Source organism: Plectropomus leopardus, chromosome 5 (assembly GCF_008729295.1).
Source record: "Plectropomus leopardus isolate mb chromosome 5, YSFRI_Pleo_2.0, whole genome shotgun sequence".
In the NCBI taxonomy this organism is placed as follows: Eukaryota; Metazoa; Chordata; class Actinopteri; order Perciformes; family Serranidae; genus Plectropomus; species Plectropomus leopardus.
The window spans coordinates 25,437,318-25,458,612 of NC_056467.1; the positions used below are offsets into that span (position 1 = coordinate 25,437,318).

At 37.2% G+C, this 21,295-nt stretch overlaps 4 protein-coding genes across 4 annotated transcripts; 3 read left to right on the forward strand and 1 right to left on the reverse strand.

Moving 5' to 3' along the window:
• Positions 1 to 810: 810 nt before the first annotated feature.
• Positions 811 to 6,241, forward strand: LOC121943228 (neuronal acetylcholine receptor subunit alpha-9-like). Its single transcript, XM_042486701.1, has 5 exons — positions 811 to 880; positions 2,575 to 2,720; positions 2,876 to 3,030; positions 4,931 to 5,463; positions 5,541 to 6,241. The coding sequence occupies exons 1-5, from the start codon at positions 820 to 822 to the stop codon at positions 6,239 to 6,241; spliced, it is 1,596 nt and encodes a 531-aa protein (XP_042342635.1). The 5' UTR covers positions 811 to 819.
• A 3,013-nt stretch (positions 6,242 to 9,254) lies between these two features.
• Positions 9,255 to 10,172, reverse strand: LOC121943469 (olfactory receptor 52N5-like). The gene is made up of 2 exons (XM_042486987.1): positions 9,845 to 10,172; positions 9,255 to 9,715 (listed from the first exon to the last, which is right to left on the reverse strand). Exons 1-2 carry the CDS (start codon positions 10,170 to 10,172, stop codon positions 9,255 to 9,257), a joined length of 789 nt encoding a protein of 262 aa, XP_042342921.1.
• Positions 10,173 to 15,179: 5,007 nt separating this feature from the next.
• LOC121943734 (olfactory receptor 52B2-like) lies at positions 15,180 to 16,115 on the forward strand. Its single transcript, XM_042487337.1, has one exon. The coding sequence runs from the start codon at positions 15,180 to 15,182 to the stop codon at positions 16,113 to 16,115; it is 936 nt and encodes a 311-aa protein (XP_042343271.1).
• A 3,614-nt stretch (positions 16,116 to 19,729) lies between these two features.
• Positions 19,730 to 20,665, forward strand: LOC121943815 (putative gustatory receptor clone PTE01). The gene has a single exon (XM_042487434.1). The coding sequence runs from the start codon at positions 19,730 to 19,732 to the stop codon at positions 20,663 to 20,665; it is 936 nt and encodes a 311-aa protein (XP_042343368.1).
• The last annotated feature ends 630 nt before the right edge of the window (positions 20,666 to 21,295 follow it).

The window sequence follows — 21,295 nt, forward strand, 5'->3', positions numbered from 1 at the left end:
TTGCCACAAACTGCACGCGCTTGGCTTATCAATAACTACGCTATTACAATAACACTCGTGATATCAGGCTTGCGGGTGGAGCTGAATATAATAGGGTGTAATGTATTGAAAAGACATCGGAAACCCCCAGCCATCTGAAATGCCTGCGACATGTTTTTGCACTCACTAAATTTCATATAAACGCTCGCAGAGGATGATACCAGGCCCGCGGATACATTCTCCTCCTCGTGCGACGCAGATAGCAGAAGAAAAATACAGTGCACGAGCAACATCAGCACCCGGAAGAGAAAGTGAGCGGACTTCCCTTATAATACATCCATGGAGAGAGCTAAGGATGCGACGTCAGTGCATCAGAGATGATGCACACATCACATAATGTGGCTAATAAATGTGCCGATTGACACTAATAAATCATTATGTAAAAAAAACATATCATGCCGTATTGGTATTAGGGAACGACAGTGCATGGGAGCTGTCCGTGGTGCTGCACTAGAATAAAAAAAAGGATTGATTTTTAATTTTACTATTTTTCTCATAAATATATCCTATCAGAGACATTCTGTAACCTACGTGTATGATTTGTTATTTATGAATCCGATGTTTGTAGTGTATGTTGTTAACATGTGGTGCTGCCCCGCCTCTCCTCTCCTCTTTCTCTGTATCACCAGTCGCACTTGGTGACCTGGTGCAGTTCACGCTGCACTCGCACTCAGTCTGATTGTTTTTCGTGTCTGTTTTGGACAGCCATTGAATGCTACTTGACACTTGTCACACAGCAGCTCAAATGGTCTTTGGATTGACAAAATTTGTTTCAGCAAGATGAAACGATGGAGAGTCCAAACTTTATTTCGCTTGCTTCTGTTTGTCAGTATATTGCCAAGTAAGTTTGCATTCATTTTATTTTTTGTTCGACATTTAAAGTATCATATATATATATATATATATATATATATATATATATATATATATATATATATATATATATATATATATATATATATATAAATTGTATTGTGTCAGTTGCAACTTGAAGTTAGTTAAAACCTCCAACGCAGTGCCAGTAGGCCTAAATATGATAACAAGACATTAATAATGTTCACCTAAAATATTGTATATCAATGCAGATGCTCATATTATTAAAGGGGAATGCCACTTAAATTAAGAAATACAGTTTGTTGTTTGCCTATTTTCAAACTATTATGTGAACATGAGCTATAAAAGCCAGAAACTAAAGAAGTAAATCTCAGTCTTGTGATGTCACATGTATAGCTGCATAAACAATAAATGGGAGCCTGATATTGTGGATCCACAAATAGTTTTTTTTTTAAATACCCAAATAATTTTTTATTGCAGTGCTCTCAGTCCTGAAACAGGGTGCTCTGTGTCATTTATAACATCTTTCCTAATTCATTGTCAGTGCAGTGGCATTATATATCATGAAATCACAAGTTTTTGTTTTTGCCCTCTAGCTTTTTGATTTGGGAGAGAGTTGTTCATGTTTACTTATAATTTTGGACTGTCTTAGACCATGGAAATGACATGTAAGAATTGTGAAAATGTGCAGAGTTCCCCTTGTATGTCCTATACAGATCATCCATTTCCTCCTATTCCTCTTCCACGTAAACCGTTGCCCAGAATCCATGAACTTGGAGCCAGTTGTTCAGGGATTTGCCATCATCATAATCCCACAGACCTTCTTTGTATCCAGCTCAGAGGCTTTATTAAAAGAGCGTTTTAAGTCGACATCTGGCCAGCCCATATCCATTGTTGATACAGGAAACAAGCTAGAGTCAGAATATAAACTAGCGTATCTTTTTTTTTTGGCATCTTGCCTGTATTGGATAGGATAGAAGATTAATAGTGTCAAAGGGGGAGAGAGAGGGGATGATATGCAGCAAAGGGTGTTGGAATTGAACCCTCGCCCGCTGTAGCAAGGACACTGCCTTCATATATATGAGGTGCCTGCTCACCCACTGAGCCGCCAGAGGTCCCTAAACAACTGTTTCTATTTCAAAACTATTCATACATCTCATATGAGAGTTCCTAGTGACTTGGAATTATTAACCCTTTGAAGCCTGGGAAAACTGTCTTGATTTCTTTTCAAAAACACAGGAGGAATATAGAAGTTATGAGCTACAAGAAAATGACCTGAAGAAAAAAATAAGCACATGAATGTTTATGCTCATTTTTTGATATTTATAGAGCATTCAGTCAGCACATGCTTGACTCAACGTACAAAGTCTGAGTAAATTGTTGCCTGTACTTAATGGCAGATTTGCCTGATCTTTCTCTAAAGCTTTATAGAAGGGCAGTCTAGCCTGACATCACTCTTTGTCATCCTTCCACCATCTGTCACACATTCACGTTTTCTCTCATGTTGTCCCTCTCTTCCTACATCAACATCAACATCACTGCTCTTAATGTTACTGGCCAGAAAATATAACATAAGAATGTCAATTAGAGCAAATATTTAATTTTGCCTGAGAAAAAAAATGAAATCAATTTAATGTGATGTCATTAATTGAAATTCAGTAGTAGCAATATGACTGTATATGGTTTCTCTCACTGTCCTAGCCTGTTGGTGTGCTCAGGGAAAATTCGCTCAGAAGCTCCTGAATGATTTATTCACCGACTACACCAGTGCACTGAGGCCTGTGGAGGACACAAACAAAATACTGAATGTGACCCTGCAGGTTACACTGTCACAAATTATCGACATGGTAAAACACCACATGGTCACACACAAGTCATCACAAGATCTGTGCTGATACCCACACAATAATGCCCCCCCCCTTTTTTTTTCAAATGCAATCATATTTCTGTTTTACCCGCAATATGTTGTCAATTATTTTCCATAACTTTCAATGTTTTACAGGATGAGCGAAACCAAATTTTGACTGCATATTTGTGGATACGGCAAGTGTGGGTTGATGCACACCTAAATTGGAATAAAGATGATTACGACGGACTCGATACCATCCGCATACCTAGTAGTTATGTATGGAGACCTGATATAGTCCTATATAACAAGTAGGTCGGACTGGTATTGGGTTAATCATTCAGTTATTAGTGTGGCTCCTGTTGGTTAGTATAAAAGGCACAAGCTGAACATTCCTTGAAGCCATTATTTAAAGGAGTGTCCAGGCCTCTGTCTGCTTTTTATATACAGAAGTAATGACAAGAACAACAAAAATAAAGGGCCTTTTCACACCTGAAAGTATGAACCAAGGTCCAAACCAAGATTTGCTTTTTTGTTACATTACATTGTATAGAAGCTGTGGTCAGAGGGTCATGGCAGCAACCGAAGGACCCACTGGTGGACACCAGTGGTGAAGGAGGCCATCAGGCTGAAGAAGGAGGCCTTCAGGGTGTTGTTGGCCCACTCTGGTGTGGGAGGAGGTCAAACACGTGAAGTCAAACATGTTCCGAGTTGGTGTCGGCCTCCGCCAGGATTGTCCCTTGTCTCCCATCCTGTTTGTGATTTTTTCATGGACAGGATCTCAAGGTGCAGCTGGGGGAAGGAAGGGGTCCAGTTTGAGGATATCAAAATTGCGTCTTTACTTTTTGCAGATGATGTGGTTCTGTTGGCTCCATCACACGGGACCTCCAGCATGCACTGGGGCGGTTTGCAGCCGAGTGTGAAGCGGTCTGGATGAGAGTCAGAACCTCCAAATCTGAGGCCAGGGTTCTCTGCTGGAAAATGGTGGACTGTTCCCTCTGGGTGGGGAGTTAGTTACTGCCCCAAGTGAAGGAGTACAAGTATCCCAGTTTCTTGTTCACAAGTGAGGGTAGAAGGGAGCGTGAGATGGACAGATGGTTAAATGCGGCATCCGCAGTGACGCGGGTGTTGCGTCGGACTGTTGTGGTAAAGAAGGAGCTGAGCCGGAAGGCGAAACTCTCGATTTACCAGTCCATCTATGTTCCAATCCTCACCTATGGTCATGAGCTCTGGGTAGTAACCGAAAAAATTAGATTGCGGATAAAAGCGGTTGAGATAAGCTTCCTCGGGAGGATGGCTGGGCTCAACCTTAGAGATAGGGTGAGGAACTTGGATATCCAGGAGGAGCTTGGAGTAGAGCTACTGCTCCTTTTACTAATTTACTAATTTAATTTTACTAATTTCTCCTCTGTGCTGACTGCCAACACCTGTCTGCTGTGAGCGTAGCCGCAGGCACTCTCTTAGGTGCTAAACCACATTCAAACACTCACACAAAGTGAAATGCAAGAATGCAAGACAAGGAGCGCCTCCTGGACTCAAAAGTCAGTCTGTGTGAGGTGCTCTTTGGGTGGAGATATAAAATACACACACAAAGTGCACTGAGGTGCCACCGTGCTCTTATCACTTGTCAATAGCTTCCTCAAACTTCCTGTAATTGGTCCAACAGTCCATTAAAAAAAATGTTTTCATTCCAGAATCAAACCATGGTTCAGTTTGATCCGGACAGTTTTGTTGAACCAGGGTTTGGCTGTTTGGTCCGGACTGTGGTCCAGGAGAGGTTTTAGTTCAAATCAACAAGATAGGTGAAACAGGAAACAAGGTCCCTAACACATACTCAAATGAAATCAAAATCAGAGGTACCATTTTCATGACAAAGAAAGAGGAAGGAAGTATCACTAAAGAAGGTATGAGGCCTGGGAGCAAGGATTCCTTGAGATGCCTCTTATGACCTTACAATGATGATCGGTTAACAGCCCATTCTGTGTACAGTAACTACATGTTAACACTTAGCATTACTGAAAAGATATAAAAAGCAGACACAACACTGAGGAATGAGTACAACTCTCTAAAATGTGTTGACTCTTACCTCAGTTGGTGTACTTGTGCCTTTGTATCCTGATCAAAATCTTCTTTTAAAAATTCTCAGCCTACTCCAGGGAAGCTCTACATATGAATGTAAGCACTACTGCAGACAAATCTTTGTTTTTTCAGTGCTGATGATCATTTCACCGGTCCCATGGACACCAATGTGGTGATTCGGCATGATGGCCAAATAATGTGGGATTCCCCTGCAATCACAAAGAGCTCCTGCAAAGTGGACGTGTCCTTCTTCCCCTTCGACGCTCAGCAGTGCAGGTTCACATACGGCTCCTGGACTTATAATGGTAACCAGCTGGACATTCTGAACGCCATGGAGAGTGCTGACCTGGCCGATCTGGTGGAGAATGTGGAGTGGGAAGTGCTGGGTATGCCGGCTAAGAAGAATATTATTCTGTATGGCTGCTGCGCTGATCCCTATCCCGATGTGACCTACACACTTAAATTGAAGAGAAGAGCGTCCTTTTATGTCTTCAACTTGCTCATACCATGTGTGATGATCTCTTTCCTGGCTCCACTGGGCTTCTACTTGCCCGCAGACTCTGGAGAGAAGGTCTCTTTGGGTGTCACTGTGATGTTGGCACTCACTGTCTTTCAGCTGTTGGTTGCAGAGATCATGCCACCCTCAGAGAATGTGCCACTTATTGGTAAGGGTAATAAAAGGGTTCAGATCCAACCGTGTTCCAACTGTAAATTGATTTCCCTGTCTTATTTTGTTCCACAGGAAAGTATTACATTGCTACGATGACCATGATCACAGCCTCCACTGCTTTGACCATCTTCATCATGAACATACACCACTGTGGCCCTGATGCTAAACCCGTTCCCAAGTGGGCCAAGAAAGTAATTCTGCAGTACATGGCCAGGATGTGCTTTGTGTATGAAGTTGGGGAGAACTGCTTGTCACCACAGCCGGAGAAACAGGAACCCCCACCTGTAAAGAACACCAACTGCACCATGAACGGTCAGGTAGGACCAGGCAGAGAGGACTGTGTCTTCAAAATGGAGAGGGGACAAGAGACAGTGGGCTGCATTCCCGCAGAGGAGAGGGACGACACTAATCAGATGATGAGCCCAGGAGGCTCAATTGGGAGGAATCCCACCAACAACTTCAGCACTTGGAAGAATGGCGTTTTCATGAGCATGGACTGTGGAGATATAGGGTGTCAGAGGAGATGCAGGAAGGGAGGTGTGAGTGATGGGGACAGAGGAGACAGGGAGGTTTCCTGCAGCAGTCAAAGCAATGAGAAGCAGCTACTGCGTAACATTGAGTACATAGCCAACTGTTACAGAGATCAGAGGGCCACACAGAAAAGGACTGGGGAGTGGAAGAAAGTAGCCAAAGTTTTAGACCGTTTCTTCATGTGGATATTTTTCATAATGGTGTTTTTAATGAGTCTCCTTATCATGGGCAAAGCCATCTAACTGCAGATCTGAGAGGATAGTTTTAATGACAGTGGCTCCATTCATTAAACATGAGTAAATCTGCAAGCAGATTTGCAAATAAATCATGTCGGTACTAAAATCCTACACTGGATCCATGAACGCCATGGAAAACTCGGATTTGACTGTAGGCATGTGTGTATGTTCATGAATGCCAATCAATGGTAAACTGACAGCGCAATCCCACTAGTCAACAATCTGCATACATCCCTGCCCATGAACAGTCAAATAAGGAGGTGAAAATGGACTCAGGCTCAGTATTTTAGTATATATAGAGACAGACACACACACACACACACACACACACACACACACAGACACATACACAGATATGTATATGTATATATATTAGCAACTTTCTCTGCAGGATTTTCCATCATTGAATCAGGCTCTCACCAAATGGTCGCGCACACACAGCTGCATTTGTAGAACAGCCAATACTAACGCCCTCTCACTGAAATAACCTATGAGTGTCACATCACAGACTAGATTTCTAAAGCCTGAAAACTGAGCCAAGAGAAGGTACAGAGGTATAGTTTTCTGTTTGTTTGCTTAAATTACAATATTCTCAAAGTTTATTTTGGGATTTTTGCTCAATTAAGACAAAATCAAACTATCCACTTCAACTTTAAGTGTTACACTTTATCCAGTTGGAAATAGTCTTTACTGGAGGCTGTCATCACCAACCCTACTGCTGTCCTATTTATATGTAGAGTAAGGTCTTTGACAAACTTGTTGTTTATGAGTTTTGTTGTTGACAGCTTACATTTCCCAACTTTTGTCCCAACACTGTGTAAAAGTTACCAAGCTCAGTCAGGACATAGCAAGTCTGTTGGCAAATCAATACTTTTTTCTACTGATGGTATTTTCACAATTTTGTGCTTTTATTTTAAATAAATAAATATTGCTTAGCTTCTGTACATTTCTTGCGTCTGAAACAGTAAGTCAAGGAATTCAAAAAAGAAACATAAAAAAGTGACAAATAATTATGGTATTCATTGCTGCTCCACACATATTGGATGGAAATCTTGCTTGACAGCTGTCCTGAAACCAAATAATCATTTTACTGTCAAGATTACAAAAGGACAACAATGACACCAACAACAAACTGGGTAGAATATTGTTGCTCTGTTGATTCCATCACAGAGAACATTGAGGTTCCAGTAGATTGTATTTCCAGACAAAATGAAAATGTGACTCTATTTTACTGATTCAATTTAGTTAAACTTTTAAAATATACACATAAATAAACACACTAGTGTCAGTGGGAGTTAATATTAATTATAATTTGTACATGTAATAGACCATAATCGACCTTAGGAGGAGGTAGAATAGTTGTCATTTTTACTCTTATGACATGAATCAGTGATAGAGAGAGAAACTTTACAGACGAGAGAATTGATACATCAAGAGATAAACACAAGGTAAGCCTCTGTACATAAACTCAGAGCAGGGAGAACAATGTCTCAGTGTAGCTCAAATGGATTATCCCTTAAATCCCCTGGACCATTAACATTTGCTTGGCTCTTGATGTGTATTATCCCTGGTCTTAATGTTGCAAAATGGGCCCTAACTCTTTATTCTGAAGCCAACGCTTTATCAGCAGAACTGTGTTTTTTTGAATCTGTTTTGATTTAGAAATGCTAATTGAGAAATGTGTATTGTCAATTAGAGAACTGCTTTTCTGGATAACACTTTATTTGTGCAGTCTGTCACAGACCATTTCTAATTTTCAACATTTTAACAGCATCTTAGTTAAGATTCAACAATTCAATTGTTTCAAAACAGGCCTACTACAGTGTAAATGTACAAATTCATGATCATACCAACATATTCTCAGAATAATTTTGTGAAACTTGAGTGAATGGTTGAATGAAAAGTTTATGTTCACCTGAGAAATTGTAGGTATGTTCATGAACTATAACATATACTGTGACTGCATTGCACTGAAATATGTATCTCACTAATTCATATCCACATGATCAAACAAATAGTTGTTATTTTTGGACATTCTGATAGATAGATATTCTGAAGATACATCCTTTGGAGTTTTAGGACCAAAAAGTGTATGTGTGTTGTTATATGACTATTTATAATAATAACAACAATTACTATTATTATTATTGTAAATAGTATAATAATAATAATAATAATAATAATAATAATAATAATAATAATAATAATAATAATAATGATACATAAATAAAAGACAGTTAAAAGAAAATTTATTAAAACTCAAGTAAAATCAGGAAAAGCTCTCAGATAAAAGTAGGTTTTAGGGGACTTAAAAAAATACCTGACACAGTTGACCTGATTTTCTCACATTGCATAACAGGTTAAAGTTGTTTTTTTTTCCTTTGTATTTTTGTACTGATTATTGTACTGCAGTGACACACAGTCTTGACATTTTATTCTGAGTTCTAGTCTGATTATGCAACTTGAAGCATTACCATAATCCCTTCAACGCAGTGAAAAAAAAACATGAATATACACTAATCTTATGCATATTGATACTTTTTAAAGGAACAGTTCATGCAAAGTCAACAGAAATCGTGATTTTTATGCTATTCTAGCATTAAGACACAAGAGGTTGGTAGAGAGCTTGTAACTGGCATTAGAGAACAGACATTAGTTCTATTGCCTTCACACTTTGAGATGACAATTTGTAGAATGGATACATTTAACTTGCAAATAGTGCTAATGTATCCACAAAGCATATGGTATTTGATAACGAGACAACAATTGTGCACTTACCTGGCTTTTTTTCTTTTTTTTTCTTTTTAAGAAACTGAAGCACATCTGAAATTCAAATACAACAAAAGTGTGCAGAAAGCACTGCATCTTAAATAAGAGTTGAGTTATTGTTTCATCTGAAACTACATCTGGCTTTAAAACCTATTTTTGTATCAGATACAGGCAGACTTTAGGACAAGTGTAAAAAGTGAAAACAAGTATCTGTCTTTATGTTCAAAGTATGAACAGAGAAGAGAGGCTATCAGGTTGGAGTCACTTTTCTTTGCAGTATTTGGATAATTTTATCACGTAATGACTTTGTCTGCATCCCATAAATGATTGGATTCAAATTAGCAGGGATCACATGAAATAAAATATATGCAATTTTCCTCAAGTCTGGGTAATTTGGGAAACGATGCAGTATGATTGTTAAAAACCCTGACCAGAGCATGATGAGATAAAGAACGAGGTGGCTGGCGCAGGTTTGAAGTGCTTTGTTTTTCAACTCGTTGTTTTTCTTCACCCAGCAGATAAGAGCTATTCTGAAATAGGTGACAGCAATGCCTCCCATTGAGCAGCTGAACAGCAGCACAGTAAAAAAGAGCCCATAGATGTTGTTGATGGACACATCCTCACAGGAGAGCTTGAACAGTGATGCGTTGTCACAGTAGGCGTTTTGTACAACTGATCTGCAACGGGACAGTCTCACAGTGAGACCGATCAGAACAGACACCAGCACTAATGACACACCCCATGCACTCGCTGACAGCCAAATAACAGTTTTGGTCGTCATAATTGACCTGTACCTTAAGGGATGACATATTGCTACATATCTGTCAATGGCCATAACGATGAGTATCATATGTGAGGCTGATCCGAATGTGTGGCTGTGAAACGCCTGAACCACACACTGGTTGTAGGTGATGAGCCGTTCTGTTGAGATGATGTGAGCCATCAGTTGAGGCAGCAGGACTGTGTTACCTATTAGATCATTGACAGACAGATTACAGAAAAGAATGTACATGGGCTGATGCAAACTCTTCTCAGTGACAATGAGCACAAGAACTCCAATGTTAGAAAACAGCAGGGTGAAATAAACAAACAGCAGTAAGAAAAACAGAGGGTATGTGAACTCTGGAGAGATGTCAAAGCCTTGGATCTTTAGGATATCACTTGTCATGTTGCTTTCCATTCTGTTTGAAATTGAAAGACATAAAAGAGAAGAAAATGTCAGATGCTTTAGGTGTAGAGATTAAAAATGTAAAAAACAAACAAACAAACAAACAAAATGAAATAGTATGTATACGAATATGACAAAAAGATGTTAGGAGGCATATTTGACACCCTTTATTCTGTAACACCAAGAGGTATAAAAAGAAACATGAAAAAGTAAAATAGATGCAATACTTACAATAACTAAACAAAATAAAAACATCAATAATTAAAGAAAAAGTTATAAATGCTTTGCATATGCAGACAATACTTACTTTTCAACAATTAATGCAGTCTCCTTGTCCTGTAGAAATACTTAAATCATCTGAGCACAAATTTGTTCTGTGGTGGCACAGACAATTGCAGTACAAACATGCAATTAAGCACAAATATATTATTTTATGTACATTAAAGTTACATTTAATGTCACACCACAATGACGCTGACCTTAAGCCAATATATTCATAAGCATAAATGCTCAATAAAACCTTCAACCAGACACAGTCACAGAGTTATATGTTGGTGCAACCCTTTTAAGATGATTCAAGATGACAGTTCCTTGCTTGTGGAGGTGGAAATCTAAACTCAGCTTCAAGAACTTGATTTCATTTATATTCAGCGTGAGTGAGTGACATCAGTTCACACCACTGCCCTTTACAGCGCCTGTGTGTTATTTATCAAAAGCAGGCTTTAAATCTTAGTTTGATATTTAATTTAATATATTTAGATACAGAGTTTTTCGTCAAGTGAGGGCTAAAAAAACCCTGAGGTCACAGGTATGGGCTGGGAAAAAATTGATACAGCATATTATTTTAATATTTTGCATGACAAAATTGTATCAATACGTATACCCCAAGTATTGACTGTCTAAATAATATAAATGATAATATATATAAATGCAAATACAAATCATACTCAGCCTAGTGTAATTAGAATTATAACATCCACTAGTCCACTAGATACATTTTGCTGTAATAAAAATTAAGGAGGTGAGATGAGCAGACTGAAAACTTTATCTTATTAGATAAAAAAGTTGGCAAAGTTTTCCTTTGGGGACATAAGTTGCACTTGAAAATAATAAATCATAGTACAATTACATGTCAGCAAAACAGTCAGGGTTTACAACGAGAAGTCATACTTGTCAGTGTCTCAGTACCTGTAATCTGTGCATCACAACATAATTTAATCTTATCTCATTTTTATTCAAATCAGTGTTACAGTTAAGATATTAAGTGAGCAATTGGTTGGCCAGCATTGAGACAAACATTCTCAAATTGAAGTCAGCATGGAGGGAAAGCACTCTTATTTGAGTTTTGCTTTTATTGCATTTAAAAGTGGCAAGGATAAAATAAACTAAAGCCCTTTAGAAGTCCCACAGTCATACAGCCATGATAGATATTATAGGCTAAAATATTAGGATGCAGAAATATATTTTTATGTGTAAATAAAAATAAAGGACACTGCATAGTATACATTTACAACCAGCTTTACAGTCATATGCACTCACTCAATTCGATTACGTAGCAAATCTGACCTATAAGCCGCTTACAGGACATTTTATGGTTCAACTAACCTGAAAGCGTTTGGAATGAGACCACAGACTGTATACAAAGATGGACAACATGACAGTTCCCCGAAGTGTAACTTCAATCTTGATTGCCCCCTGGTGTCTGTCTGCAGTATAGGTCATAAGGCCTGCCCCTCCATGTTAGTGAATGGGACATAGGCCAAATTAAACTAGTATACACCAAATATATTTTTCACAAAGATGGTTTCAGTCACTGAAGTTAGTTGTCAGTACCAGTATCCTGGATATTTTAGCCTCACGTAGGCATAGCAGGTGTAAGTGAGGGCGTGTCGTCCATCTTTATATACAGTCTATGGTTGAGACGTAACCCCTTTTAACAACAAAAGAACTTAGGCTGAGAGGCATCAGAACTAATCACAAAATTATCGTGATTATTATCATATTTCTGTTGTTGTTCAGGAGAGAGACCACAGAAGGTCATTACAACAGTTATATTCAACTTGCTGCCCGCAGGCCAAATCTAGTCCTCCAACCTTTTTCTAATTTACTTGATTTTTTTTTACTCTCACTGGGATTTTTTGGTGCTTTGAATGTAAATAAGAGTGCATAAAAAGCATCAAAATAGCATTTGTTTATTAAAAAGGTTACAACTCCTTGACACAGGTCTGGGGTACATTCAATTCGCCTTAAATTCTTGAAACACCAATGCTTTACCATCACCTGCGCGGGGCTGTTTTGACTGGATTGTCCTCGTTTATTCATTTTATTTGATAAATATTCTATTATATTGTTTTGTGCCTAATAACTGACCCCTGGACATCTGTTATTTTGCAAAAGTGGGCCCGTAGGCAGAGCAAGTAAAGTATCCCTGAATTAGACGGTCAAATCAATTATCAAAGCAACTCAAGGGTCCAACATGTCCATTTCTCTTGGGTGAGATGATTAGTCTTTTCCAATGTCCAATTGTCCTAACAGCTCTTTTGTGTGCACAAACAAGGTTCTTTGTCCCCAAAGGCCTAATGTGACCACTTCTCTGCTCTGTTTCAATAAGAATTTTTTTCCTGAGACACAAAAACTAATAAGAATAGGCTGCAGTGCAACTCTAATATGTTATACATTTCCTTATTGATTTATTATTAGCTTTTAATTTTAAATAAATAAAATTATTATTATTGCTGTTATTGTTGTTACAAAGCATTGTAAATAAATGAAAAAAAAAACAACAGATAAGTATACCTATGCTGCAATTCTTAAACTTCCAATTTGTATCTAACCTTTTCAAATGTTTTACATATTAACATATTTAGTGATTAAAGTTAAGGAAACAAATGTCTACAAGTTGTTATGTCACCTGCAGCCTCACATCACATCAGTCACAGTCTCCCTTGGGTGTTATTAAACAACATCCTTCATTAGCAAACAGCGAAAATATCATCATCAACTGGAGGTTTACTAATTGTCCAGGGATTAATTACAATGTGAGACAGTTAATAATACATCATTTAATTGTATCTCAAAGGGCCTCACTAATAAATGTGTTATGACAGAGTAACGATGCACAGAGCTGATGCAACTCTGCCAATTTGTAGTGTATCATAGTTACAATAATATTGTTGCAAAAGCCCTTTAGATGAAAATATGGACACGATACAGAAGACTTCAGAGAAGTTTGGAACAAGATTTCTCACTCCAGCCAGGCCTTACCAGCAGTACCGTAGGCCAAAATGTGGCTCTAATATAGGACTTTATGAACACCATTAAAATGACAGTCAGCTCTAGTGCTGGATTTATGAAACTTAAACTCTGAAACAGACACACTGTAAATTTAACCATTTAAAGTGACTTTGAAAATGTAAAAAGACAAACTTTTTTAAAAATTATTTCCCCACAGTGTATAAACGGGGATACATCAAGAAAAAACAAGTATGGTATACTAAGGACCTGAGATCGTAAAGACTGAAGACCATTATTTGGTACCATCATTTTTTTTTTTTTTTTAAATTTAAGATGAAACCTAACTTCACTGTCTTCAATATCTTTCTATTACTCATAGGGGTGAAAGATCGTCATGAAAAAGGCCAGGCACTGGTTGTGATTGCCGGCACTGGTCATCTTAAAAATGTGTAAACTGAATACTGCAACAGACATTTTGTTTGTCTTTTTCCATCTCTATTGAATACATTTCTCTATTGATTCTCTCTCTGTTTTAATGCAGTTGGTCATAAATCGGCTAAAGATCAGCATTTCCAAAAAAACAAAATCATATCAGATACTACTGCTATAGTTGCAATAATCAGTCCTGTCTCCCTCCCAGCTTGACAAATACTGACGCTTGGTCAGTGGCCCTCAGTGTCAGACTTTCACGGGGTATGAAACACATCAGGGAACTTCCATAGTGTTGGTCAAACAAACTCTGGACTTTCACCTGAGAGCCTGCTGTTTGTGCCCCGTGTGAAATCAAACAATAGTTACTTAAATGCCATGCTAGCATATCATGTGATGTAAAATTATGTTAGTAACAAACATACTCATTTTAAGCCAAACCATATTTTTCTCTAAACCTAACCATGTACTTCTGCTAGCTAAACGTTAGGAAGTAAAGCTAAAAACAAAGTTTTATATAACTACTTTCTAAGTTTATTTTGAAAAAAGTATGCATGCATTTAATAAGCAGAAACTGTGCATTTCCAGTCAAACAGAAGTTTATTTGAAAAGACACAATGGATGTAACTAGCATAAACTGACACGCCGTTACTGCACATTTAATGCTGATGCTGTAGGGGTACCTAGATGGTCATAGTCTGACGTGTAGGGCGACTGACCAAGCCTCAGTATTTGACAAATTAGGTCAGTATTTGTAACATTTCAGCAGCTTATTAGCTGAGATTCATCATTTTAGCTGTTTCACTTTGTCTGTAGATGTTTAGGTACAAGGTAGATTTATTAGTCATTTTTAAAAACAGTTTTAAAAAAAGAAATTAAAATTTCTCCTTGATCTAAAGAGTATATGTATAGTCTGTAAAAGTAATACACTGTTGACATTTTACAGGTACTCCATAAACTATCTGCAGCCTGACTATCCAAATTAAGTGTTAACAGAGGATTTAATACAAAAAAACTTAAAATCACCTGTCATACTTGTTGGATTTCAATAGTTTGTTTAAATACAGATACGGCAGAACCTCATATTTGAATACTCAAGTATTGAATACTCATACTAATCATGATGTTTTTCATCTTTGCAAAGCTGATGACAATCCCAGAGGTAAAAGGTGACGTAAATGATGGGTCTGTTAACACTTAATAAAGTACAATGGGCAGAGCACTTCACACGACTACTGTCGGACTTCCATGAACGTAACATGCTGTCTAAATTATGACTGCTTTAGATGCGATTTCCAGCAATGTAATTTCTTCATATCAATCTACACTAAGCTGAGAAAAAAAATGGACAACAAGTCTTTTGGGTTCAGCTATGAGTTAAGCCTCAACCCATTTGTTATTCCAGCTGGAGGAAAGTACCCCATTTTTTTTTTCGGCATTGCAATATATTTTTTGGCTATTTTCTGCAACCTGACCTTGTTGACTGTGATCATCCTGAAAAGAAACCTTCACAAGCCTATGTATTTCATCCAGTTTAGTCTTCCCCTCAATGATCTGATTGGCATAACTGCAATGCTCCCAAAGGTGCTTTCAGACATTGTTACTGAGACAAATACGATTTATTATCCTCTCTGTGTTTTACAAGCTTTCTTACTCCACATGTATGGGGGTGGAATTTTGTTTATTCTTGCAGCAATGTCTTTTGATCGCTATGCTGCCATCTGCATGCCATTACGCTATAGCTCTTTCATGACCCCCAGAGTTGTTGTTTTCATAATCTCTCTCGTTTGGGGTGTCGACTTTATCTTGATTGTATCACTGTTTTCTTTACAGACAAGGCTTCCCAGGTGCAAATCTGTGATCATGAATGTGTTCTGTGATAACCCGTCTCTACTCAAACTCACATGTGGAAACACAACACTTAACAACATCATAGGATTATTTAACACAGCTGTCATGCAGGCTGTGAGTGTGTCCATTCAGGCATTTTCCTATGTGAAGATTCTGATCACGTGTGTGGTCACAAGGAGGTCTGAGGCAAAGATGAAAGCTATCAACACGTGTGTTGCGCAGTTGCTCATATTAATCATATTTGAGATTGTGGGGACGTTCACAATTTTATCTCACAGGTTTAAAAATGTCTCATCTGACTTGCAAAAGATAATGGGCATGCTTATATTTCTCGTACCTCCGCTTCTGAATCCAATAGTATATGGGCTGTATACGAGTGAAATACGAAACACTCTTCTGGGATTCTTAAAAAACAGAGTATCTCTCTAAATGCTGACACAAGATAGTTAACGATCACACTGTGTTATCTCAAGTAGTCTCTCTTTCAACTATGCATAGAAGTAAAACGTGTCTTAACCTAAAAACGACCTAAAACCTCCGTCAAAAGCTTTTGTGTTGTGGGAACTCAGAATTCTGTAGGGAAATGCTTTCTAGTGTAAGACAGGAAGATTCACTCTGGATTTGAGGTGTATTAATTGATGTCTTTGTTCATTTTTTTGCATTACAGCAGTTCTGTGAAAGGTGGGGAGCATCATTTGTCTGGTAAATGACACATCATATCTATTATAGTGTCAACATCTTGCATTTGGTAATGATAAAATGAGTAAAACTGTATGCATCTTACTGCAAATATATCAATTTATTATTTGACTTTCTATACTTGTTACAGTTTTGTTTTTTTCAATTATGATCTCTTCATTTGTGTTTCCATTGGTGTTTACAACTCCTTTTGTGGTTTAAGTACAATGGTGTATAATTCTAAATGGACATATCAAACTGCTCATAGTCTTAACATGTAATAACTATTAATTATTCATACATTACAGTTTTTATTGAGATTTTTATAGTACCCTTTTTTTGTTCCTATCATCTTCATGTTTACTTGATCGTATGTTTCATTTAATATATATATATATATTTTTTCCATGTACTTATCGTGCACTAAATAATTTAATACCCAATAGTCATACTGCAATTATTGCAGAATCCAAAAGAAACTAATGTATACAACATGTACAAGATGAGCTGATGTTTTCTGTGTGGTCCATTATTAAAATCCAAATATTCTGCTGAAACCTATCTCATGTTGTTTGATCATTTAATCAAAACTATAAAAAAAGAAATCCTAACAGTGTGTCCTAACAGCTTCTTGCATAAGGCAAAAATAATGGTTTATCCTTGTTTTCACAATACATGTCACACTGCAGTATGGGTCTAGTAATCACTAATAAGTAATACTTGAGAAACTCTGAATTAAGGACCGACTTGAAGATTCAATAACACTGAATCATTTTGTACTACACAGATATCTGAATCAACCCTCTGATCCCTTTCTTGATAAGCTGTTCCTGATCAACTCTGAATCACCTGCTGTGTGTCACAAAATTAATCACTTAAATGTTAATAACTGTGTCCATGCACCCTTGCGTAAGTGGTACATCATACTGTCGTACATACTACAAAGTCCTTCCTTACTTCATGATTATCTCATCATTACAAAACCTTTTTGTGCCCCATCAAGTAAAGTAAACCATTATCCTGCAAAACTAACATGTAGCTACAGAGGTTTTACTGGGAAACTCAACATTAGTTTCTCAGTAATAAACCAGAGACAGCAGGATTCTCGTTCTCTCAATCACCAGATTTGCAGCACATATACATTAACATTCAGATACATATGACATGTTCTGTAACATTGGTGATACTGACACCCTAAATAAGTGTTATAAATACATTAAATACTAGATATAACTAAGTATCATCTAAACTAGAGAGCTGTGTGGAAAGACAAAAGAGCCAAGAACAAACTGATCTAATCAGGTGTATTGAGTAATTAGATTAATTTACAAGGACAGAAGTGATAGTACCCTGATAGTCGTTAAAGTTGGAGAAGTTGTTGGCACACCAGGCACCAAGATGGCACCCCATATATTCTAATAAAAATGTCAGCCAAAATACTTTTCTGACCTCCTGTTTTTTACTGTGTTTTGTGGACCACTGCAAAAAATAATAACAATAAACTTCTTTTGTATAGCACCTTTCATACAAGAAATGCAGCCCAATGTGCTTTACAAGAAATAAATTAAATGCAACAAGTGCTTCACATGAAAATGCATAAAAGACATACAGACATAATAAAACGTGCATGTAAAAAATCAAATCATATCAGAATAGAATACATGGAATGCATCTTCAATTCCACTTGATAATACCAGTGAAAGTAAGATAAAATAAGGATAAAAATTTAGTGCACGAATGCATTACATAAAATGGAAAATAAAATGTAACATACTGACATTATTAATAAAATAAGCATAAAAATAGAGTATATAAAATGCATAAAATCAATGAAAAAACAACATCTTAAAGACGTGCAGCAGTATGCATGTGCAAAGCAGAATGAAAGGCAGCTGAATCAGAGCTGGTTAAAGGCTAAAGTGAAGAGATAAGTTTTTAGTTCTCTTTAAAAAATGTTTTGGGTGAGCCGCCTTCTCTGATATCTATAGGCAGTCTGTTCCAGAGCTTTGGGGCGTAACTGACAAACGCTGCATCCCCAATTTTCTTTTGGCAGTTTTTGGGAACCTCCAATAAACCAGCTGCAAATGATTGCCATGTTCTTAAAGGCAATTTAGGAACAAGAGAGTTAGCGATGTAACTTGGTCCTTCTCCATAAAGGCCTTTGTATGTTAGGAGGAGGAATCCTAAATGTTACAGGAAGCCAGTGCAGAGCAGCTAAAACTGGACTAAAGCGCTCTCTCCTCTTGAATCTGGTTAACAGCCAAGCTGCAGAGTTTTGAATCAGCTGTCTCTCAGTGGATTTTTCCGGTAACCCAGTAAAAAGTACGTTACAGTAATCGAGACGGCTTGAAACAGAGACATGAATCACTTTTTCTGCATCTTTTTGATTTATAAATGGCCGTACTATAGCTATGTTTCCAAGGTGGAAGGAAGATGTGGTCCTCTTCTTGGCAAAATGGAAATGTAATTCATATTTTGAACTTTCGGACCAATAACCAGACAGATGGTTAATGGATTAAGCGTAGTTATGATGACATCTGAGTGAAATTTGCTGTTGATGATCAATAATACCTGCATCTGTCCAGTCATCAGTCACTAGGCTGTCAGCACTGTTTTAATTTTAGGAGGGAGGTTTGCTTGGAAGGACACAGTGACACAGATGTGTATATTATATACAACCACTTTTAAAGAGCAAATACATATCTGAGGAACATGTAATGCCTACCAAATGACATTTTCTATGATCAGAACAAGGAAATGTTGCCAATTAACATACTTGACAAGTTGCACAGGAGATACTGAGCATCAGTAAAATCTTTTTTTTTTTTTGCTTTTGCCAAAATAGGCAATTTTACAATAGAGCATCCACTTGTAGTGACTACAGCAATATTTCTTTATTATTACATTTGACCAAAATCACATTTCCCTAATCTTAGTGAAAATGTCTTTAAGTTTGTCAAAATAAAAATCTTCTGCTACTTGCATGTTTTTACTGTGTTGAGTTATTATGTTCTAAGTATGAATATAACGTCATCCATGCATTCCCCCTCTAGTTCTGAAACTGCGCAGCATCATACATCGTCACTGGTTTCCTTAAACCAGTAAGAGGTGGAGTCTTTCACATTATACCTTAAAACACGGTTGAGATGCAAAGGAGAATAGGAGAACATATATATATTGGCAGAGGTACTGTAAGATATCACAGGCACATCTGAATTAATCCATAGCACTTAATCTAAGATTGTTTGTTAAACAGAGGTTGCATTTGTAATGTGTTTCCTTTTGTTCAGCTGAAAAATTGTTTCTTCATCTGTTGGCATTTTTTTAACAGAAGAAGCAACATACTAGTGTACAGAACTTTAATTATGTACATAAATGCATCTTCTGCAGTTTTATTAACACTACAAACGCTGGGCCTATCAGATACAGATATTTACCCAGCATTTTTGTTTGGGACTTTACTGTATGTGGTTATTTTGTTCTGCAACTTGTTGGTATTATCAACTATTGCTGTGAGTAAAAAGCTACACAAGCCCATGTTTATCCTGCTGTTCAACTTGCCCATTAGTGACATGGTGGGTGCTACAGCTTTTTTCCCTCAGCTTCTTTTCAGCATGGTGACACAGAACAGACAGATTTCTCATCCTGCATGTGTCATTCAGGCTTTTGTGATTCATGTTTATGGTACAGGAAACTTGCTGACCTTGGGTGCCATGGCATATGACAGATATGTTGCTATATGTTGTCCTTTGAGGTATAATGCCATCATGACTCCATATAAGTTATTTACAATAATTTTTTCTTTGTGGTTTGTAAATATCTCAGTGATAATGTTGTTGATGTTATTGCTTGAACGGTATAAAATTTGCAGGACAAATATAGTAGATCTGTTCTGTAACAATCCAACATTACTGAAACTTGCCTGTGAGGACACCAGAGCAACGAACTACTTTGGGGTTTTTACTTTAATCATATTCCAAAGCGTACCACTGTCAGTAATATTGTTCACATATGCTCAGATCTTACGCACATGCATTATGACTAATCAGCCTGAAGCTTGGAAGAAAGCCATTCAGACATGTGGTACACATTTAGTTGTTTATTTAATCCTAGAGATCAGTGCTGTCATTACACTGGTTTCTCATCGCTTTGAGAGTGCACCCCCTTTAATGAGGAGGGCTCTTGGTGTGTCAGTTTTAGTTGGTCCCCCTTTTGTGGACCCATTAGTGTATGGACTGAGATCAACAGAACTCAAGCAGAGCATATTAATGTTATTGAAAAGAAATGCAGGTTCAACATAAATGTAACCAGCTCTGGTTTTCATATTAGATATTTCACATCCATGCTGGGAAATAAACCTTTATATTTCAAATGTTTATATTAGGGATGTACTATAATATCTGCAGGCCATCTGTATCGGCAGATATTGGCTTTAAAATGAAATATTGGAATTGTGCAATATGCAGATTTCACAAACGCATATCTTTTTTTAATTATTAATTATTATCTTTCCTATTTTGCAAAAGGAATTAATATTACAAACACCAACAAGAATTGTATTTTATGTTGCCATCTGCAGGTGGGCTATCATAATAAGAGTATGCATAATATGATGTTAATTCCACTATAGAAGAGACTTGATGATCACTAAAATTGCGTGGGGAATTGGTATATATATATATATCGACATTGGTATCTCATATCAAAAAAATCCAATATTGTGCATCCCTAGTTAATATAAGTACAGGCAATAATAATGTTGACTTTCAAATCCAGTATGATTTAATCATTTCAATTAAAATGATCCTTATATTAAAAAGTTTGTCATGTGATGTTAACATATACTTTCATCAGTCAGTTACAATATATATGTATGAGCATTACAGATCTTTTAAAAAATACTACGGATCACATACAACAGCTGAGGTCAT